General features: G+C 43.0%; 1 protein-coding gene across 4 annotated transcripts in view; it reads left to right on the forward strand.

Annotated features, from left to right (window-relative positions):
• The window catches only part of LOC109570770 (major histocompatibility complex class I-related gene protein), a 31,857-nt gene extending 12,601 nt beyond the window's left edge, over positions 1-19,256 (forward strand). The window contains exons 4-7 of one of the 4 annotated variants that reach the window (XR_011560902.1): positions 862-1,137; positions 1,745-1,846; positions 8,527-8,700; positions 13,153-19,256. Coding sequence is in view for 2 of the 4 variants with exons in the window: in XM_070768538.1 (XP_070624639.1) it covers positions 862-1,137; positions 1,745-1,846; positions 5,537-5,577 (419 nt within the window). In the remaining 2 variants the exon portion in view is untranslated. Of the gene's footprint in view, positions 1-861; positions 1,138-1,744; positions 1,847-5,536; positions 7,738-8,526; positions 8,701-13,152 lie in introns of those variants that run through there. The other 3 variants (XR_011560903.1, XM_070768539.1, XM_070768538.1) reach the window with 3 other exon arrangements.
• Positions 19,257-20,381: the final 1,125 nt, after the last annotated feature.

The raw sequence follows: 20,381 nt of genomic DNA on the forward strand, positions 1-20,381 counted from the left end.
TTATCAGCATTTTAACAACACTCAGCAATTCTACTTGTTTTGAGTGGAGTATGTCCAGGGACGCTTCCTTTTGGGGGATTCAGTGAGATAAATCCTCCCATCTCCTGTTAATGATAAGTTGGGTAATATTGGGTTGGCCAAAAAGTTCATCTGGGTTTTCCTGAATGAACTTTTTTGGCACCCCCTGCCCAGTACTTTGGGAGGTAATGCAATTCTTCAAGCTTTGTAGTAACCAAGAGATCATACAACACCAGGATGAGTAAAAATCTGAAATTAGAAAAAAGACACACAGAGGGTCTTTGCTTACCTTAAGAGGTTAGGATAAGATTCCTTTCAGTAAAAAACTCCTCTTATACATCAAAGATGTGATTCAGTTGGTCAACTTTTAGTTAACAAAGAACTTTTCATGCATGATCTCATTATTCAAAATGAATTATGTCTGTATCATGCTGTGGGAAACTCCCAGACACGATGTGCCTTTTCCCACAGGAGTGATGTTTAATAGTGGGGCTTTCCAGAGCTATGGCAGTCCCTTGGGGAGGCACCTGGACTACAGGTATGAATATGGACTCTCTGTTCAAGCACATCGGTTTTGGAGGCAGTTGACTGGAGTTTGTTTCAATTCTCCCACTCACTAGCTGAATACTCATTTTCATTTTAATGGTTTCAGGTAACAGAAATCTGCTCAAATTGGCTTTAGATCAAAGAATTTGTTATTGGTGAACCTGGGTTCTGGGTTATTCTTATTTTTATATGTTTCTTGCAATGAAGAAAATTGGGAAATGCAGTTGCTGTTTTCTAGTATTGTGCACTCAGTACATAAGATACTTCTATTTTAACTTGAACTTCTTTTTTTTCTAGAGCCCCCCAAAGTCAGAGTCAATCACAAAGAAACTTTCCCAGGGATTACAACTCTTTACTGCAGAGCTTATGGCTTTTACCCCCCAGAAATTTCCATTAACTGGATGAAAAACGGGGAAGAAATTTTCCAAGATACCGATTATGGAGGCATTCTTCCCAGTGGGGATGGGACCTATCAGACTTGGGTGTCTGTTGAGCTGGATCCTCAGAATGGTGACATTTACTCCTGTCACGTGGAGCATGGCGGAGTCCACATGGTTCTTCAGGGTTTCCAGGGTAAGGCTGGGGTTGTGGCTGTCTGGGGAGTGAGACCGAGGAAAGGTGGTGAGCAGGAACCGTGGATCACTGCGTGCTTTAGAATAGGTCTGTTAAATCAGAGGTTCTCTCAACTTTTTGGTCCTAGGGCTCCTTTATACTCAAAAAATTATTGAGGACCCCAAAGAGCTTTTGTTTATATAAGTTATATCTATTTATATTTACTGTATTGCAAATTAAAAAAAATTTTTTTTAAGTAAACACTAGAAAACATAGCATTCTATTTGCTGTCAGAGTGATAATGTCATCTCATATTGTGTGGCCTCTAGAAAATTACCCTGTGCCCATGTGAGAGATGGAGATTTAAAAAGGCGGGGGGGGGCGGGGAATCATGAGTTAGATCTCATTGACTCTCTGATTGGGTCTTGAGGACACCTGGGGCATTCAGACCATACTTTGGGAACAGCTGTTCCTGTTTCAGATTATTCTCCACAGAGCTGTGAAGAAGTCACAGTAAGAAAAGTAGTATTGGGCTTCTTGATGATCACAGGAAAAAAGTCCCCAAAAGATAACATAGAAGAGCAGGAGGACACGTGGATTTTTTCCTCCCTTATTTGCTTACTTTCAGAATCGGAAACTATACTTCTCGTGGTGAAAGCTGTTGGGTTCATTGTCCTCGCCATTGCCCTGGCTGGAGTTGGCATCCTAGCCTGGCGAAAGAGGCCCCGAGGTAAGAGGCGCGTGGAAGGATCCTGGGGATGAAGACTGTCTCTCCACAGCTCCAGAGTTTTATTTTCTGCACCTGCTACTCCAAGCTCCCTTTGGAACTGGGTTTGGCCTCATTTTGTACCATAGGACCCGAAACACCTCTCTCAGCATATAGGGAACACACACCATGGATGATGCTTGCAAGGAGAGTGGTCTGTTTCCTAAGTGGTGCCTGATGTCAACAAAGTGGTACAGTTCCTGTCCGGGTGGACTGTCCTTTGTGCAGTTGGTTCAGAGAAGATATGGTGACATTGATTTGTCTTTTTCCAAATGATCTCATTATTGTTAATTACTACTGACCTTTTAAAAATAATTTATTAGAATTGGAGGCTAATTACTTTACAATATTGTAGTGGTTTTTGCCATACATTGACATGAATCAGCCATGGGTGCACATGTATCCCCCCAGTCCTGAACCCCCCTCCCCTCTCCCTCCCCACCCCATCCCTCTGGGTTGTCCCAGAGCACCAGCTTTGAGTGCCCTGCTTCATGCATCTAACTGACACTAGTCATCTATTTTACATATGATAATATACATGTTTCAATGCTAATCTCTCAAATCATCCCACACTACTGACTTTTGAGAGGATTTTGTCCTTTGTTTTTCCCATCTTGACAAACATTATTCTGTCACAATCACGTGGAAGTCCTTTTTCTTCTCCTTTTTTTTTTTTTCTTTTTTGGTCTGCACTGGGTCTTTGCTGCAGCACCCAGACTTTCTCTGGTTGCAGCACTTGGGCTCAGTTGCCCCGTGGCATGTGGGATCTCGTTTCCCGACCAGAGATTGAATCTGCATTCCCTGCATTGAGAGGTGGATTTTTAATCAGTGGACCACAAGGGAAATCCCTGCTTTTTCTTCTAATTCATCTTGCAACCCATGAAATGTGGAAGAGTAGATACCTTTAGAAAATGGAACTCAGGGTAAGAAAAAGTAAAAGGAGAAATGAGACATATAGGTTCTTGGTACCCAGGGAAAAACTTCATCCATTCCATAAACATGTATTAAATGCCTCCTGTGTTCTAGGGATTGTATTAAATGCTGGGCTATCACAATGCAAAAGACAGACACAATCCCTGTTAGAAAGCTTACAGTCTAGTCTTGCAAAGGTCATTTCCCACCTCTGGGTTCACTAGGTGCTCAAGTTGATAAGAGCATAATATTGATGAGCCCTGGATTATGGGTTTGAACCCAGTTGTGGGCCAGGAATTTGGCTGTACTTCATAGCCATAGTATTACCCAATTCAGGTGATACTATTCAAAGTGTGCTATTAGTTAAACGAAACACCAACCCTGTACAAGAAAATTAACTCAGAGTTAATGGATCATTGTTTTCTTTATAAAAAGTATAGTTCTAACCCGAATATAACAAGTGATAACCGCTGAAGCAAAAAAAATTTTTTTCTTCTTTTCTTATAATGATACACCTCTCTCAAGGATGATATGCACTGTGATTTCCTGCTCTTTTATCTTGTGGAGTTTGTGAATTTGAGTTGAAGTTTCTCAAGTAGTAAGAGAATCTTGACAAGTAGGCTAAAAATGTTTCTCAGAGTTTCAGTTCAGTTCAGTTCAGTCGCTCAGTCGTGTCTGACTTGTTGCGACCCTGTGGACTGAATCACGCCAAGCCTACCCATCCATCACCAACTCCTGGAGCTTATGCAATCTTATGTCCACTGAGTCAGTGATGCCATCCAACCATCTCATCCTCTGTCATCCCCTTCTCCTCCTACCTTCAATCTTGACCAGCATCAGGTCTTTTCCAACAAGCCAGTTCTTCCCATCAGGTGGCCAAAGTATTGGAGATTCAGCTTCAGCATCAGTCCTTCCAATGAATATTCAGGACTGATTTCTTTTAGGATGTCCTGGTTGGATCTCCTTGCAGTCCAAGGGACTCTCAAGAGTCTTCTCCAACGCCACAGTTCAAAAGCATCAATTCTTCAGCGCTCAGCTTTCTTTATAGTCCAACAACATCCATACATGACTACTGGAAAAACCATAGCTTTGACTAAATGGATCTTTGTTGGCAAAGTAATGTCTCTGCTTCTTAATATGCTGTCTAGGTTGATCATAGCTTTTCTGCCAAGGAGCAAGTGTCTTTTAATTTCATGGCTGCAATCACCATCTGCAGTGATTTTGGAGCCCCCCCCAAATAAAGTCTCTCACTGTTTCCACTGTTTCCCCATCTATTTGCCATGAAGTGATGGTACCAAATTCCATGATCTTAGTTTTCTGAATGCTGGGTTTTAAGCCAACTTTTTCACTCTCCTCTTTCACTTTAATCAAGAGGCTCTTTAGTTCTTCTTCACTTTCTGCCATAAGTGTGGTGTCATCTGCATATCTGAGGTTATTGATATTTCTCCCGGCAATCTTGATTCCAACTTGTGCTTCATCCATTTCTTATGATGTACTCTGCATATAAGTTAAATAAGCAGGGTGACATTATAGAGCCTTGACACACTCCTTTCCCGATTTGGAACCAGTGTGTTGTTCCATGTCCAGTTCCAACTGTTGCTTCTTGACCTGCATACAGGTTTCTCAAGAGGCAGGTCAGGTGGCCTGGTATTCCCATCTCTTTAAGAATTTTCTACAGATTGTTGTGATCCACACAGTCAAAGGCTTTGGCATAGTCAATAAAGCAGAAGTAAATGTTTTTTTTCTGGAACTCTTGCTTTTTCTATGATCCAACGGATGTTGGCAATTTGATCTCTGGTTCCTCTGCCTTTTCTAAATCCAGCTTGAACATCTGGAAGTTTACAATTCACGTACTGTTGAAGCCTGGCTTGGAGAATTTTGAGCATTACTTTACTAGCATGTGAAATGAGTGCAATTGTGCGGTAGTTTGAGCATTCTTTGGCATTGCCTTTCTTGGGGACTGGAATGAAAACTGAGCTTTTCCAGTCCTGTGGCCACTGCTGAGTTTTCCAAATTTGCTGGCATATTGAGTGCAGCACTTTCACAGCATCATCTTTTAGGATTTGAAATAGCTCAACTGGAATTCCATCACCTCCACTAGCTTTGTTCATAGTGATGTTTCCTAAGGCCCACTTGACTTCACATTCCAGGATATCTGGCTCTAGGTGAGTGACCACACCATCATGATTATCTGGGTCGTGAAGATCTTTTCTGTATAGTTCTTCTGTGTATTCCTGCCACCTCTTTTTAATATCTTTTGCTTCTGTTAGTTCTGTACCATTTCTGTCCTTTATTGTGCCCACCTTTGCATGAAATGTTCCCTTGGTATTTCTGATTTTCTTAAAGAAATCTCTAATCTTTCCCATTATGTTGTGTTCCTCTATTTCTTTGCATTGATCACTGAGGAAGGCTTTCTTATCTCTTCTTGCTATTCTTTGAAACTCTGCATTCAGATGCTTATATCTTTCCTTTTCTCCTTTGCCTTTTGCTTCTCTTCTTTTCACAGCTATTTGTAAGGCCTCCTCAGACAACCATTTTGCCTTTTTGCATTTCCTTTTCTTGGGGATGATCTTGATCACTGCCTCCTGTACAACATCCTGAAACTCCGTCCATAGTTTTTCAGGTATTCTGTCTATCAGATCTAATCCCTTGAATCTCAGAGTTTACTGAGCACTGTATAATTTATTTTTGAGCTATAAGGAAAATGCACACATATCTGACTACAAACTCTTTTTCTTTCAGGGAAAAACAAAGTCATCTGCCTTTCTACACCAGAACACTGATGGGAGATGGCTGCTTTCCAACTGTCTCTTCTCTAGGAACCGTGGCCTCCTCTGTCCCATATGGACTCAAGCCTAGCACTTAAAGCTCTTGATAACAGCTGCAACAGACACGGATATTACAGGATTACGCATTTGTAATCTATGTACATTTCTACACATGGCAGAAAAATAGGAGCTACAAAATTCTTTGGCTCTAAATTAAAGACTGTCAGGTATCAGGCTCTTTTGATGGAATCTTTTAGAATGTGCATACTAAGTTGCTTCAGTCGTGTCTGACTCTTTGCCATCCTATGGACTGTAGCCTGCCAGGCTCCTCTGTGCATAGGATTCTCCAGGCAAGAATACTGGAGTGGGTTGCCCTGCTCTCCTACAGGGGATCTTCCCCACCCAGGGATTGAACCTACCTCTCTTACATCTCCTGCATTGGCAGGCAGGTTCTTTACCACTAGTATCCTTTATCACATTTCCTCTAAATACATCTGCTCTTCTGACACATTTCCTTACATCCCACTTGTCAACAGTGGTTTGCAGGTAGATTAGAGAACCTCAGGGCTGGGAGAAACCTTCAATCCAAGGCCAGAAATGTTTTCTCCAGTGCCTTTGCCTTGAGCATCTAGCCTCCACTTGAATTCCACCAATGATGGGCACCTCACTATATCATAAAAGGCTTTTCTCTTCTTTCAGGAAAATGTTTACTATGCAAAAGCTGTGGGTGCCATGACTGTGACCCTACAGACAGGTGGGACCATTCCATGAGGACAGTCAGTGAGTTTCTACAACAGCTTGTGAATGGTGGGATCATTTTACACCTTTCCTGGCCTAAGAGGAAGCAGAAGGGCCCTGTTCTTATGGCAGTTCTGCCTGGTAGTTGGGCATCTTGGAAATATCCCTTGTCAGATCTGTCCTTCTGTCTTATATGGGAAAGTAAGAAAAATAATAATCAGACATTATCACCATCAGTGGAAATACAGAAACATGAACCCAACTGCCATCTTTTAATGTAAAAATGATAGTATGTCCCAGAAGAGGATTCAGTTCTAATTTCTACCGTTCCTCTATAGGTTTATTGTAGATGGGCTCAACTCACCTTTATATATGTGCTTTTTCTCTATACATCTGCACTGGGAATAAACAGAAGTCCCATTGTGAGAATTAGGATTCCCTTGATCCTCCTTACTCTTTCCAGCCTCTTAAAATCCTCACCATCACGTACCCCTCATCCTGCCCCTGTGTGGCCACTGGTCTTCTGGTTGACCGTCAGTTCAATATTCATCTGTCCCACTTCACCGACCCTGTCCGACCACACACCTCAGCTCTGAGGTTGGCGGACCCAACTTTGACAGCTGACTTTAAACGTGTACATAGACTTGACCTTTGCTCTTTCTCGACTGTGACATTTGCCTCCGGCTTTAATCATCACAGTTACAGGTACAGACATTCTCAGTGTGCCAGGGCTATTCCTTGCTCCGCTGTCCCCACCTCCTTCCATGGATGAAGCTCCCACCCCTCGTTTCTTTCCTGGCACCAGCCGAGTTGCATAAGAGCACATTTGTGTTTGTTTATTTTGCTTTTAGGGTTGCCATGGGCGATTTCCATACCATCTTTTAAGCAGCGTTGCACTGTGAAGAGAGCAGCTTTATTTCTGGAATGGTTTCTTCTTACAATTAGAATAGTTAGGGACTCAATATATTTTGAATGGACACTTACAGTGATTCAGGTGCTATACCTATATAAATGTCTTGTCTCTCCAACTGCACAGTACTCTCATCAAAGATGTTAATAGTCAAAGCCTTTTTGTGTTGCCAGAGCCTTGCCCGACACTTAACATGTAATAAAAATGTCTGTATGGATGAAGAGGAAAAGGCAGAGGCAAGGGCAAGGATGTGGTGAGGAGACATCCAGTAACACACTAGCAGCATCTCTGTTTATCCCTTGGGGATTTTATAACATAAAGAGAGTTATCATATAAATGTAATATAAAGGGATGATTTTGTACCTTTGTTTTACAAGTGGCTCAAGATTACATTATTTCTTGATAATTTTGGACCTCTTGCTTCATTAGCTCATATTTGTTGATTACAGATGCTCAGCTATTGGAATCTATGAAATATTTGATAACCTAATTAAACATTAAAAACAACTGTGCTATCACCACAATCATCTTTTGACTTTGGATTGTCTTTACTTGGGTGTCCTTTGTAACTCAGCTGGCAAAGAATCCACCTGCAATGCAGGAGACCCCGGTTCAATTCCTGGGTCAGGAAATTCCCCTGGAAAAGGAGTAGACTATCAACTCCAGTATTCTTGGGCTTCCCTGGTAGCATAGACAGTAAAGAATCTGCCTTCAATGTGGGAGACCTGGGTTTGAACCCTGGGTTGAGAAGATCCCCTGGAGGAGGGCATGGCAACCTACTTCAGTATTCTTGCCTGGAGAATCCCATGGACAGAGGAGCCTGGCGGGCTACTATCTGAGTTAAGAATAGTGGATGAGAAACATGTTCAGCTCTCTTCTTATTCATCTTGTTTTTTAAACTCTATTTATTATATATTTTCTTGTTAAGCACATACAGACCAAGATATAACATACTTAAATAACAGTGTATGAGGAAAGCCAGGAAAGCGGTTTAAAGAGCAGAGAGAAAGTCAGGCAAGGCTTTCCTGGCCCAGGCTCCTCTGTCGTACGCATGAGCTGTCCCATCAGAGACCTGGCCTCCTCTGCTTCTCCCACTACTTTCAAGTTCTTCTGGCTCATTCCTTATTTCCAAGGAACTACATACTTAGTTTTTCCTCTTCTATTTTTAACCTAAGGAGAGATTGGTTTCGCAGTTGTGGCCCTGAGGAATAGTCGTCCCCTAGGGAGGCCAGTTGATCATTTTCGGGCACGGTCCCTCCGAGTGGTCACACCTTGTTTTCATCGCCCGCGTCTGGGGTCTTTGTCCTAACGTGTAGGTCAAGCATCCCTGTGGGCGCATAAACTGGAGTGTCACTGGATTCATGTACTGTGATTGCCAAGTGGTCAGATACTTGTCTCGGCTGGTCGGTGTATCTCCCAGCAGCAGAGTCTACATGAGAACAACCCCTCACAGTCAGAGGGTGCCTGGAGGCCCCAGAATTGATGCACGGGTATGTGTGTGTGGCGGGGGTGGGGTGCAATTCTTGCTCTTTAGCTCCACATTTCCAGGGTGAGCTGTTCTTCCACACACCATGAGTTCAGAAAACGTTCTCCAGGGAGGGAAAGGCATTTGCTCAAAGTGCCAGTGGGCAGCAGCACCGGAGGGGTGTGGGGTCATTTGTCTTCCAGCCCAGATGTTTTCCACTTGACTGCACTGCCCTTGTTGGAGAAAAAGCCGCCACTGTCCTTCCTGAAATGCCTTCAGCACCTCTCTTTCCTTGGACTTTTGCCGTCTTTTAGCCTTTGATCTCACTGCAGCATCTTTGCATCTCTCTTTCCCTTTGGGCTCCCTTTCTCAAAAGTCCTTTCATCTTCCAGTTACCCCTGCAGGCTGTGTAACAAATCCCAAGCCCTAGTGGCTTAAAACAACAGCAATTGTTTTTATCATTAATATCTTTCAGAGTTTCTGTGGGTTGGGGATTTGGGTAGGCAGTTTTGGCTTGGGGTTGCAGTCAAATAGTGACTGGAACTAAAACAGAGCAGGACTGGAGCAACTCAGGGTGGAGGGTCAGGCATCTTTTTCTCTGTGTAGCCTGGGGCTCTCCATGTGGTCTCTCTGTGTGGATAAGATTGGGCTTCCTCACAGCATGGTGGCCTCAGGGCAGCAAGACCACTTACACGGAAGCTGGCTTCCCTCAGAGCAAGTGTCCCAAGAGATAAGGGCAGAAGTGGCCTAGCCTTGGAAGCCACACCATGTCACCTTCGCCATACTCTAATTAGTCAAAGAAGTCACAAAATCCTGTTCAGGTTCAAGGGGAGGGTGTAGAGACCTCAACACTCAATGGGAAAATTGGCAAAGTCACGTTGTGGGAAGAACATGTGGGTGGGAGGTATGGCTGTGGTCGTGTTTGGAAAGCCAGAGCCCATCAGAAGCACGCTGGCTCGCCCCTCTCTCCCCATCCCACAGTGCATTAGTGTCTAATGACTGCCATAGCAACCCACTGCAGACTGGGCGGCTCTGGAGCAACAGATTTCCCATCTCACTGTTCTGGAGACCAGAAGTCCAAAGTTAAGGTGTTGGCAGAGCTGTGCTCCCTCTGAAGCCACCAGGGAAAAGTCTGTGCCAGGCTTCTCTCCCAGCTGCTGGTAGAGCCTTGGCTTGTGGCTGTGTAACTCCAGTCCTCACTGGTGTTCTCCCTGTGTGTGGGTCTCTGCATCCAGCTTTCCTTTTTTATGAGGATAGCAGTCATACTGGATTAGGGGTCCATGCTACTCTGATAGGACCTCATCTTAACTAACTACATTAGCAACTATTCCATTTCCAAATAAGGTCACATTCTTAGGTACTGGGGCTAGGACTTGAGTTGGGGATATACACAGTTTAACCCATAGCACACCTCTGCCAAACCTCTGCAGGCTCCTCTCAATCCAGCAAAAGTTCGTTTTGCTCCAGTGAATCAGCCGGCACTTAGGAAATCAAAATAATTAAACGAACTCTCCCCAGAGTGAGACTGACTCGTAAGCAGTCCACCTGACCTTAACTCGCCACGAGAGGAGTTAAGTCAAATGAATCTGGCAGAATTTTGCATATGGTTTTGGGAGAGTTTGGGGGACTGCAATCCTTTCTTTAAATCATACCACTTGGTTTTCTTTCATTTATAATGCTCATCCCCCCAACCTTTGCCTGACAAGGAAAGGTATTTTTGGTCTCCAGCTTTCATCCCTGATGGTGAAAGCAGCTTCTCATTGATCTACTTGCCCAACAGCTTCTCCTTTAGAGACTGAAGCTTCTGATGCCTGCTCTCTTTGGTTCAGAGGGAAGATGCTGGTGTCTTTCAGTAGGTTAAATATGCCTTCAGACCCCTGGACACAAGATCTCTGGAAACACTTAGCTGATGGGGACCCTCTGCTGAGGAAGAAGCTCAAACTGGGGTTCCAGAGGAACTCACCCAGCTTTCACTGTGGCGTCCTTCTCCTTTTCTCTTGCTTCCCCATAGTTGGCTTGGCTGAGTAAAAAGAACACCAAATATAGCCACCTACATGAATGACTTACCACGTAGCTAGACAGACACCATCTATGCCATTATATGTATCTTTATTGTACATCTTATTTAATTACAATACTAAACTCTGTCCATTTACTCCATCTCTGGCCCATGAACCAACTGAGGAGGGCCATAATTAAAATATAAGGGACATTCATGCAAATTAGAAAACTATTTCCTTCCTCTGGGTGAACGCTGACCAAGGCCAGGTCATATGGCTTAGCCAGCAGAACGTCGAGTTTTTCTTCCCTGTTTGCCCCTCTGGTGAGATGTCCTTGTAGGGGGCACAATCTTACATGACAGCTCTAATCCTACCATCAGAAAACAGATAGAAATTGGCTGTAGACTAAGACAAATGAATTGGTTTGGAAGGGAGGGGTGAGGGTGGAAAAATACAGGTTAAGTCATTCAAATGGTAGAATTAGAAGTCCTATTTGTGTATACAAATGGCTAAAATTATCTGAAAGGCTTTACATAACCCTATCATGGAGTTTATTTATGGCGATCTATTTTTAAATTTCTATGTCATATTAGACAGTCCATTTGCACGATGCCTTGTATGTAGTAGGAACTCAGTAAATACTTCTTGAATGAACCAGTACAGTATTTTAATTAGCTGGTCCACATGTACTGGTGCAAAAGAACAGTGTCATCTTACAAATGAAGTCATAGACGGGAAATATCCCACTCAGGATCGTATGACGTTCGAGGGGCCCAGGATGAGCACTCCAAGGATTCATCTGAATTCTTCAAAGGTTTCATCAGCATCAACATTCTTTGTTTAGTACTTTATCCTGTTATTGCCTTGTCTGTGAGATTAGGTATCCCAAACATTCTAACCACACTCCTCTTCCCACACACACACATTAGGGACCAGGACAGATTTCAGAGGTTCTTACCTTCAGCCACCTTTTTCTGGAAGGTTCCGAGAAGAGGTGCTGAGAAAAGAGTTCTCAGCCATCTTGGGGGCTTCCCTGGTAGCTCAGTGGTAAAGAACCTGCCTGCCAATGCAGAAGCCATGGGTTCAATCCCCGGGTAAGGAAGATCCCCTGAAGAAGGAAATGGTGACCCACTGCAGTAGTTTTGCCTAGGAAATCCCATGGACAGAGGAGACTGGCAGGCTACAGTCCACAGAGTCGCAGAGAGTCAGACACGACTTAGTGACTAAACAAAAAAATCGGTGGCTATCACTCAGCCATCTTGGGGACCCAAATATCTGATACTTAATATGTTTTTTTTATTCTTAAGGATTCTGAAATTTCCTTTCTACCATCACTTGGAAGTATTTAGTTAATAATGCAAGTTTAAAAAATTATTTAATTTTTTATTTTTGGCTGTGCTGGGTCTTTCTTGCTGTGCAGGCTTTTCTTTAGTTGTGGTGAGCAGGGGCTACTCTCCAGTTGCAATGTGCAGGCTTCTCATTGAGGCGGCTTCTCTTGTTGTGGAGCACAAGCTTTAGGGCACAAGGGCCATGTTCTAGAGCACAAGCCCAGCAGTTGTGGCACACACATTACACAAGTGGGATCTGTGGCAAGTGGGTTCTTCCCAGACCAGGGATTGAACCCGTGTCTCCTGAATTGGCAGGCAGATTCTTTACCACTGAGCCACCAGGGAAACTCAACGAAGATTCTTGAAATACAAATTCCATCAATTCCTACTCATCACCTATGAAGTATAGGAAACAGTGCTAGAGAGAATTGATCGTGTGTATATTTTCCTCTCCTGCTTCCTCCCATTTAGGGTTAGCTGCACTGAGCGACTTCACTCTCACTTTTCACTTTCATGCATTGGACAAGAAAACAGCAACCCACTCCAGAGTTCTTGCCTAGAGAATCCCAGGGACGGGGCAGCCGGGTGGGCTGCCATCTATGGGGTCGCACAGAGTCAGATATGACTGAAGCGACTTAGCAGCAGCAGCAGCAGCAGCACCCAGTAGGAGCATCTGCCTTTGTTCCGCGGTGAGGGTTGGGTATGAGAGAATGTTTGGGACCAGAAGGTTCTGAGTCCATTGGAGCTGGACAGTCAGAGTGAGCGGCTGAGTGGCAGCAGTAAAGCTGAGGTGGCTTGGAGCCCTGGCAAGCCGAGGCTGGGGCTAAGGCAAGTGCTGTGGCAGCAGCCAGACCTCTGAAGATGCAAAACCAGGGCCAGAAAGTGGCAACAACTAAGGAGAAAAACAGGTTCTGAGAAAATAGCTTCTTAAATGGAAACTAAATTCAGGGAACAGGAGACTCCAGAATGAAATGGGAATGGAAATGGGAATGGAAACCAGAATGGAAAAGGAAACCAAGGAAGAAATGAGACTTTCACTCCCAAGCTAAAGCAGTCTGCTTTTCTCCCTTTTTGAAGAATCAGTGTAGATTCTAAGGTGACATTGCTAACTGAACTGAGTAAAAGCTCTATTTTTTTTTTTTTTAACAGCAAGATGACAGTAGCCTAAATAAAGAATCCTGGGAACACACAGAGACGACACAAACTCAAAAGGTGAGACAATTCCAGGAAAATCTGGAATAATAAAAAATAAAACATTTGGAGTTCATCAGCTGCTGAAATACAGCCCTTTGACGTACTTGAAAAGATTCCAACGCTTATACTCTGCATATCACTCACATAATGGCTGCAGATATGTGGCCCCCGCGTGACGCACCACGGAAGTCACCAAACCAGATGTAACCCCCAGAGGCTGAGAACTTGGGCTGCCTGCCATCTGACTTTTAAAAAGCTGAATTAGTCATTGATCCCTGAGGAACAAGGAGGGTTGAGGATGAAAGGCAAGCTGCTCTAACCCAATTTAGGTCTTTGCAACTGAAATTGAGATCAAATTTCAAAAATCTGTAAACTTGCCCAGCTTCACAGACCTGTGATTCGTCTACAAGATGACATGTTTATAGGCCCAGTGATGCCATTTTCAAGGATTGGCCTCTGCCACAATGAATTAGTCGTTTCTTTGTGTGGCACTGCATACACCATACTTTGATTAAAGCCAGAGTGTATTTATTCCAATTTCTCATTAATAATCTGCCACGGATATTGATACTCAAGTTAAATTCATATGTCCTTCATTTGTTAATCAGCCATTCATAGAATGTATGTTCCATGAGGCCCAAGACGCCAGTACCTGGCACATAATAGATATTCAATAACTGTGCATATTGACTAAAAGACTTTCTGTAATACCTACTATGAGCCAGACTATATAGAAAATGGTACCCAATGATGTTTTGAAAATCAAGTGCAGAAATGGCCCAGACATGTGCTTATAAGCAAGTCAAGCTCACATGATAGAGAATGATTCTAGGGAAGATAATCTGGAATGTATTTCTGTAAAATAGACCCTGGGCTTCATGTTAATAGAAGAAATACAATTCTGACAATGACCTTTGGGGATAATGCCGAAAAACACAGGTTGGATAGAACTCCGGAGCCTAATGGAGATAGGAAGGCTTGTTTATAAGTACTGCTTTAGTGAAGGGGAGGAGAGAGAGAGGGGAGGGCTGGAAGAGCCCAGGGCTGCCCTCCCGCTCTTCAACCACCCTCCCCCTGCCGCAGCAGCTGTGCTGGGCTTCCAAGGTCAACAGCAATTGTGGTGGTGACATCGAGGAACTCAGAGATGTCCAGTGAGACAGAGGAAGCTCTAATCCTCTAATTTCCTTCTGCCTTCCCCAGCTGGCCAGTCCTCAGAACCCACTCCCTTTCTCAATCCCTCAGTGCCTTTGGCTCTGCCCCTCAAAGGACACTGGCTACTCTGTGCTGAAATTTATCTGTTTCTGCACAGCTGATCTCTGTGGCTAGCCTGGAAGCTGCTTAAGGACACAGTCTGAATTCAACCTCATTTGCCTCAGTTTTAAAAAAAAACAGTTAAGTACCTCTTTCCTAGTGTTAGTGTGGGAGTCATAGGAGATGTGTGTGTGTGTGTGAAAGCACTTGGCACAGTGTGTGCCACATGCTGTGTCTCTTCCTCTAGGTTTTCTCCAGGAACTACGCCTTGTGCCCCACATAATCATAGCTACCATTTACGGAATACTTACTGTGAACTAGGCACTTTACATGTATGGTCTCTTTTCATCATAATTTCAGCAGCAGGTCTTATCTCCATGTCACTGAAATTCAGATAAGTTACATTTCTTGATGAGGTCAGAGTTCATAAATGACAGATGCATGATTCGAACCCAGGTCCTTCTCCATAGAGAGCTGTGCTCTTTTCAGTACCTCACCCTATCTGCACATAGTAGGCACTCAACTGATACTTGATGAAAATTATAAGGTATCATTTACTCTAAGGGCTCCTCTGGTGGCTCAGACGGTAAAGCGTCTGCCTACAATGCAGGAGACCCGGGTTCGATCCCTGAGTCGGGAAGATTCCCTGGAGAAGGCAATGGCACCCCACTCCAGTACTCTTGCCTGGAAAATCCCATGGAGGGAGGAGCCTGGTAGGCTACAGTCCATGGGGTTGCAAAGAATCGGACACGACTGAGCGACTTCACTTTGACTTTAAACTATATTCTAGGACTTCCCTGGTGGTCCAGTGGTTAAGAATCTACCTGCCATAAAAAAAGGGCACATGAAAAGATGCTCAACATCACTAATTATTAGAGAAATTAAAATCAAAACTACAATGAGGTAACAGCTCACACCAGTCAAAATGGCTATCATCAAAAAATCCACGAACAATAAATGCTGGAGAGGATGTGCAGAGAACGGAAGCCTCCTAAAGTGCTGGTAGGAATGTAAGTTGGTACAGCCACAATGGAGAACAGTATGGAGTTTTCTTAAAAAACTAAAAATAGAGCTCCCATATGGCCCTGCAATCCCTCTCCTGGGCAGATATCCAGAGAAAAACACAGTCTAAAAAGATAGATGCACACCAGTGTTCACTGCAGAACTGTTTACAGTAGCCAAGATATGGAAGCAATCTAGATGTTCATCGACAGAGGGATAGACAAAGAAGATGTGGTAAATATATACATAATGGAATATTACTCAGCCATTAAAAAGAATTCCATAATGCCCCTTGCAGCGGCATAGATGGACCTAGAGATTGTCTTGCTGAGGGAAGTAAGTCAGTGAAGGAAAATATCACATCTCTCGTATGTGAAATAGAAAAAGAAATGATACAAATGAACTTACTTATGAAACAGACTCACAGCTTTAGGAAAGAAACTTAAAGTTGCCGGGGTTAGGGGAAAAATATGAGGAAGGGATAGGAAGTTTGGGACTGACATGTACATTTTTCTACATTTAAAATGAATAACCAACAGGACCTATGAAATAGCACAGGGATCTCTGCTCAATGTTATGTGGCAACCTGGATGGGAGGGAGTTTGGGGTAGAACGGATACATGTCTATGTATGAGAGAGAATGAGTACCTGTGAAAGTCATGTCCAACTCTTTGTGACTCCATGGACTAATACAATACAGTCCATGGAATTCTCTAGACCAGAATACTGGAGTGGGTAGTCTTTCCCTTCTCCAGGGGATCTTTCCATCTCAGGGATCAAAGCCAGGTCTTCTGCATTGCAAGCAGATTCTTTACCAGCATGGATACCTGTGTAAATACCTATGTAAATACACACACACACACACACGTTAATCAACTATACACAAATACAAAATAAAAAGTTTTTTTAAAAAAGAATCTGGCCATCAATGCAGGACATAGGTTTGATCCCTGGTCTGGGAAGATTCCGCACGCCATCGGGCAACTAAGCCCATGTGCCACAACTACAGAGCTCATGAGCTGCAGCTACTGAGCCCGTGCTCCGTAACAAGAGATGCCACTGCAGTGAGAAGCCCGAGCACCACGACTGGTAGGAACCCCCACCCGCCACAAGTAGAGAAAGCCATGACCAAGACCTACTGCAGCCAAAAATAAATAAAAATTAACAAAGCAAAAACTATGTTCCATAGTGAACCTTGGGAACAAAGGAATCAAAGCAGCTTTACAATGAATCAGAAAGTTAATAAAGTCCCTTATAAATTTGTGAAAGTCTGGATCTTTTTGCTCAGCCTTTGGTGATGTGACTTAAATGCTGAATATGGCCAAATGAAGCACATAGGGAATTGTCATGTGTTTCATGGAAATGTCAGTGAAGGCCATGGACAAGATTCATTCCTTGGCAATTGTTGGCAGATGGGAAGAGCTGATGCACAAAGGGAAAACTGAAAGCTCTTCAACTTGCAAACAAACTCATCCAAGGTAGATCCAGGGATACTAAGGATTTTCAAACTGGGATGTCAGGTTAGAGGTTATACAGTTAAATTCTCTCATTTTACAGATGAGAAAGTTGAGGTTTAGAGACAATAAAATGATTTGACAAAAGAAATGCTAAAACTAATCACAAACTTTATATCTTTATAACATAACATCACTAGTCATTAGGGAAATACAAATTAAGACCACAGATTATCAGGACACACCTATAAGAAGAACAAGAATGAAAAGCAGTGACAACAGCAAATGCTGGTGAGGATGCAGAGAAAGAGAAACCAGATCGCTCACCGTTGTTTACAGAGCACAGAACGGTAAAAGCAACATAGTTTGGCCATTTCTTTAAAAACTAAAAATACTTATCCAGAAGTGAAATTCCTAGTAATTTACTCCAGAGAAATGAAAACCTATGTGCACATAGAAATCTGTACACATTGCTCATTGCAGCTTTATTTGTAATAGCCAGAAACTGGAAACAACCAAAAGGTCCCTCCATAAAACAGTTGTCCATCCATGCCATGTAATATTACTCAGCAGAAAAAGAGAATAAACTATTAATACATGCAATGATTTGGATGAACCTCAAGAGCATTATGCTAAATGAAGAAAGCCAATCTCAAAAGGTTACATACTACATAATTCCATTCTACAACACTCTCGAAATGACAAAATTTTGAGAGATGGAAAACAGATTAGTAGTTGCCAAGGTTAGGGGTAGTTGGAGAAAAGAGGCTGGATGTGACTATAAAGGGGTGGCATGTGAGAGATAGTAGACCTGTGTCTTGACTACAGTGCCGGTCACACAAATCTGCACATGTGATAAAATAACATAATAAAGTGTGGAAAATTCTGAAAGAGATGGGAATACCAGACCACCTGACCTGCCTCTTGAAAAACCTATATGCAGGTCAGGAAGCAACAGTTAGACCTGGACATGGAACAACAGACTGGTTCCAAATAGGAAAAGGAGTACGTCAAGGCTGTTTATTGTCACCCTGCTTATTTAACTTATATGCAGAGTACATCATGAGAAACGCTGGACTGGAAGAAACACAAGCTGGAATCAAGATTGCCGGGAGAAATATCAATAACCTCAGATATGTAGATGACACCACCCTTATGGGAGAAAGTGAAGAGGAATTAAAAAGCCTCTTGATGAAAGTGAAAGTGGAGAGTGAAAAAGTTGGCTTAAAGCTCAACATTCAGAAAATGAAGATCATGGCATCTGGTCCCATCACTTCATGGCAGATAGATGGGGAAACAGTGGAAACAGTGTCAGACTTTATTTTTCTGGGCTCCAAAATCACTGCAGATGGTGACTACAGCCATGAAATTAAAAGACACTTACTCCTTGGAAGGAAAGTTATGACCAACTCCTTTGCCAACAAAGGTCTGTCTAGTCAAGGCTATGGTTTTTCCTGTGGTCACGTATGGATGTGAGAGTTGGACTGTGAAGAAGGCTGAGCACCGAAGAATTGATGCTTTTGAACTGTGGTGTTGGAGAAGACTCTTGAGAGTCCCTTGGACTGCAAGGAGATCCAACCAGTCCATTCTAAAGGAGATCAGTCCTGGGTGTTCTTTGGAAGGAATGATGCTAAAGCTGAAACTCCAATACTTTGGCCACCTCGTGCAAAGAGTTGACTCATTGGAAAAGACTCTGATGCTGGGAGGGATTGGGGGCAGGAGGAGAAGGGGACGACAGAGGATGAGATGGCTGGATGGCATCACTGACTCGATGGACATGAGTCTTGAGTGAACTCCAGGAGTTGGTGATGGACAGGGAGGCCTGGTGTGCTGCCATTCATGGGGTTGCAAAGAGTCAGACACAACTGAGCGACTGAACTGAACTGAACTGATACTCACATATGGTATAAGTACTGGTTTCTTGGCTTCCATATTAACCATAATTATGTAAGCTGTAACCATGGAGGAAACTTGGTGAAAGGTACATGGGACCTCTCTGTACTAGCTTTGTGCTTTCCAGTAAATCTATAATTATTTCAAAATAAAATATTTCTAAAATGAAAGCCACTTGTAATTATGATACTTGTAATTATTTGGCTTCTTTGAAACAAGTTCCACATAGATATTAGCCAGATAATAGACTGATACTCCTAGCTTGTTAAAGTGATCTGTGCCTGTTATCATAGCTACCCCCAGATCCCTTTTTCGAAAAATTCCATTTCGTTTGCAATCAGTAAGATTGTAAAATTAAGACACTTAAGGAGACCCATTAACAATGGAGTAATCTGAAAAAGCTGTCTTATTAGAATTTGGTAATTTCATATTACAACATTAAAATCATTTGTTTGGGAAGTCTTTGGAACATTTCTACTGTTTTAAAACCCCATAATAGAAGAAGTGTAAGGTATTTGGTGCTTGGATCTTGCTGCCATTTGAAAGCGCCCTCACCCAAGGCAAGGTAAGCATCACTGACTTATATGACCAACAATACTAAACACTTGGTGGTGAGGAGCTCAAGATGATTTGAATGTTAAGCCTCTTTTTGCACAGTCTTAAGACTGATTATCCTTCAGCCATTCTAACTGTTGGGTTCTCAAGTTAGTTCCCTTGCAGTGGCTGTTTTCTAGTTGCTCACAGCTGTACCTTGAGTCTACAAATACATCACCCATTTTCTGTGGCTCTTAGTGACCTGAGAGTTATGACTAATGCTTTCCATTATGACTGTACTGATCAAGCTAATGAATAAACCAGTTAAGTGCATAGTTCCTTAAGGGGCAGATCCTCGTGGAATTGATCTGCATATGTGGTTAGGTGTGATGCAGTTCATTTCCTTGTAGGGGAGACAGACAGGTAAGAGTACAATAGAAATTCATCCTGATTGGTCCTACAATAGGACAAGGGTAGGATTGAAGATGGCAAATTCTTTGAGGAGGGGGCAAGGGCAGTACTGGAGACCAAGGCTCATGGTGTCAGAGAAAGAGGCTTGAGCTGCTTTTTCTTCTAGTAGTTACAGAAGAAGGTAATATACAGTAAGATAGGAGTGAGTAGGGGAGTTCCAGCCACTATCCAACCCTTAACAAAGCAACATCTGCCCCGGAAACAGGGAACTACAGGCGTCTGTGTTGTTCACTGAGGTATCTCTAGCACCGAGGACAGTAGCTGGCTCAAAAAAATAGTTGTTGAATGAACAAATAAAAAGAATACATTAAAACTCATCCTCTATATCGCTGTATCCTTAACTACTTTTCCATCAGTTCAGAGTGTTACAGAGTGGCATCACAGGAGCCAAGAAAGGCAATTTCAAGGAAGAAAGTGTATTCAGTGATGTCAATTCACGTCATATATCGCATGCGGCTGATGGTGCATACCAGGTGCCCCAGGGCCCAGCATGTGGCCCAGCATGAGTCACCGTGCCTCTTCACTGGATGAATGGCGTCCAATAATTATTTTTAAGAGTTAACTAGAATATTGCGTTGG

The sequence above is a fragment of the Bos indicus genome, chromosome 16 (genome assembly GCF_029378745.1).
Source record: "Bos indicus isolate NIAB-ARS_2022 breed Sahiwal x Tharparkar chromosome 16, NIAB-ARS_B.indTharparkar_mat_pri_1.0, whole genome shotgun sequence".
Taxonomy (NCBI): domain Eukaryota; kingdom Metazoa; phylum Chordata; class Mammalia; order Artiodactyla; family Bovidae; genus Bos; species Bos indicus.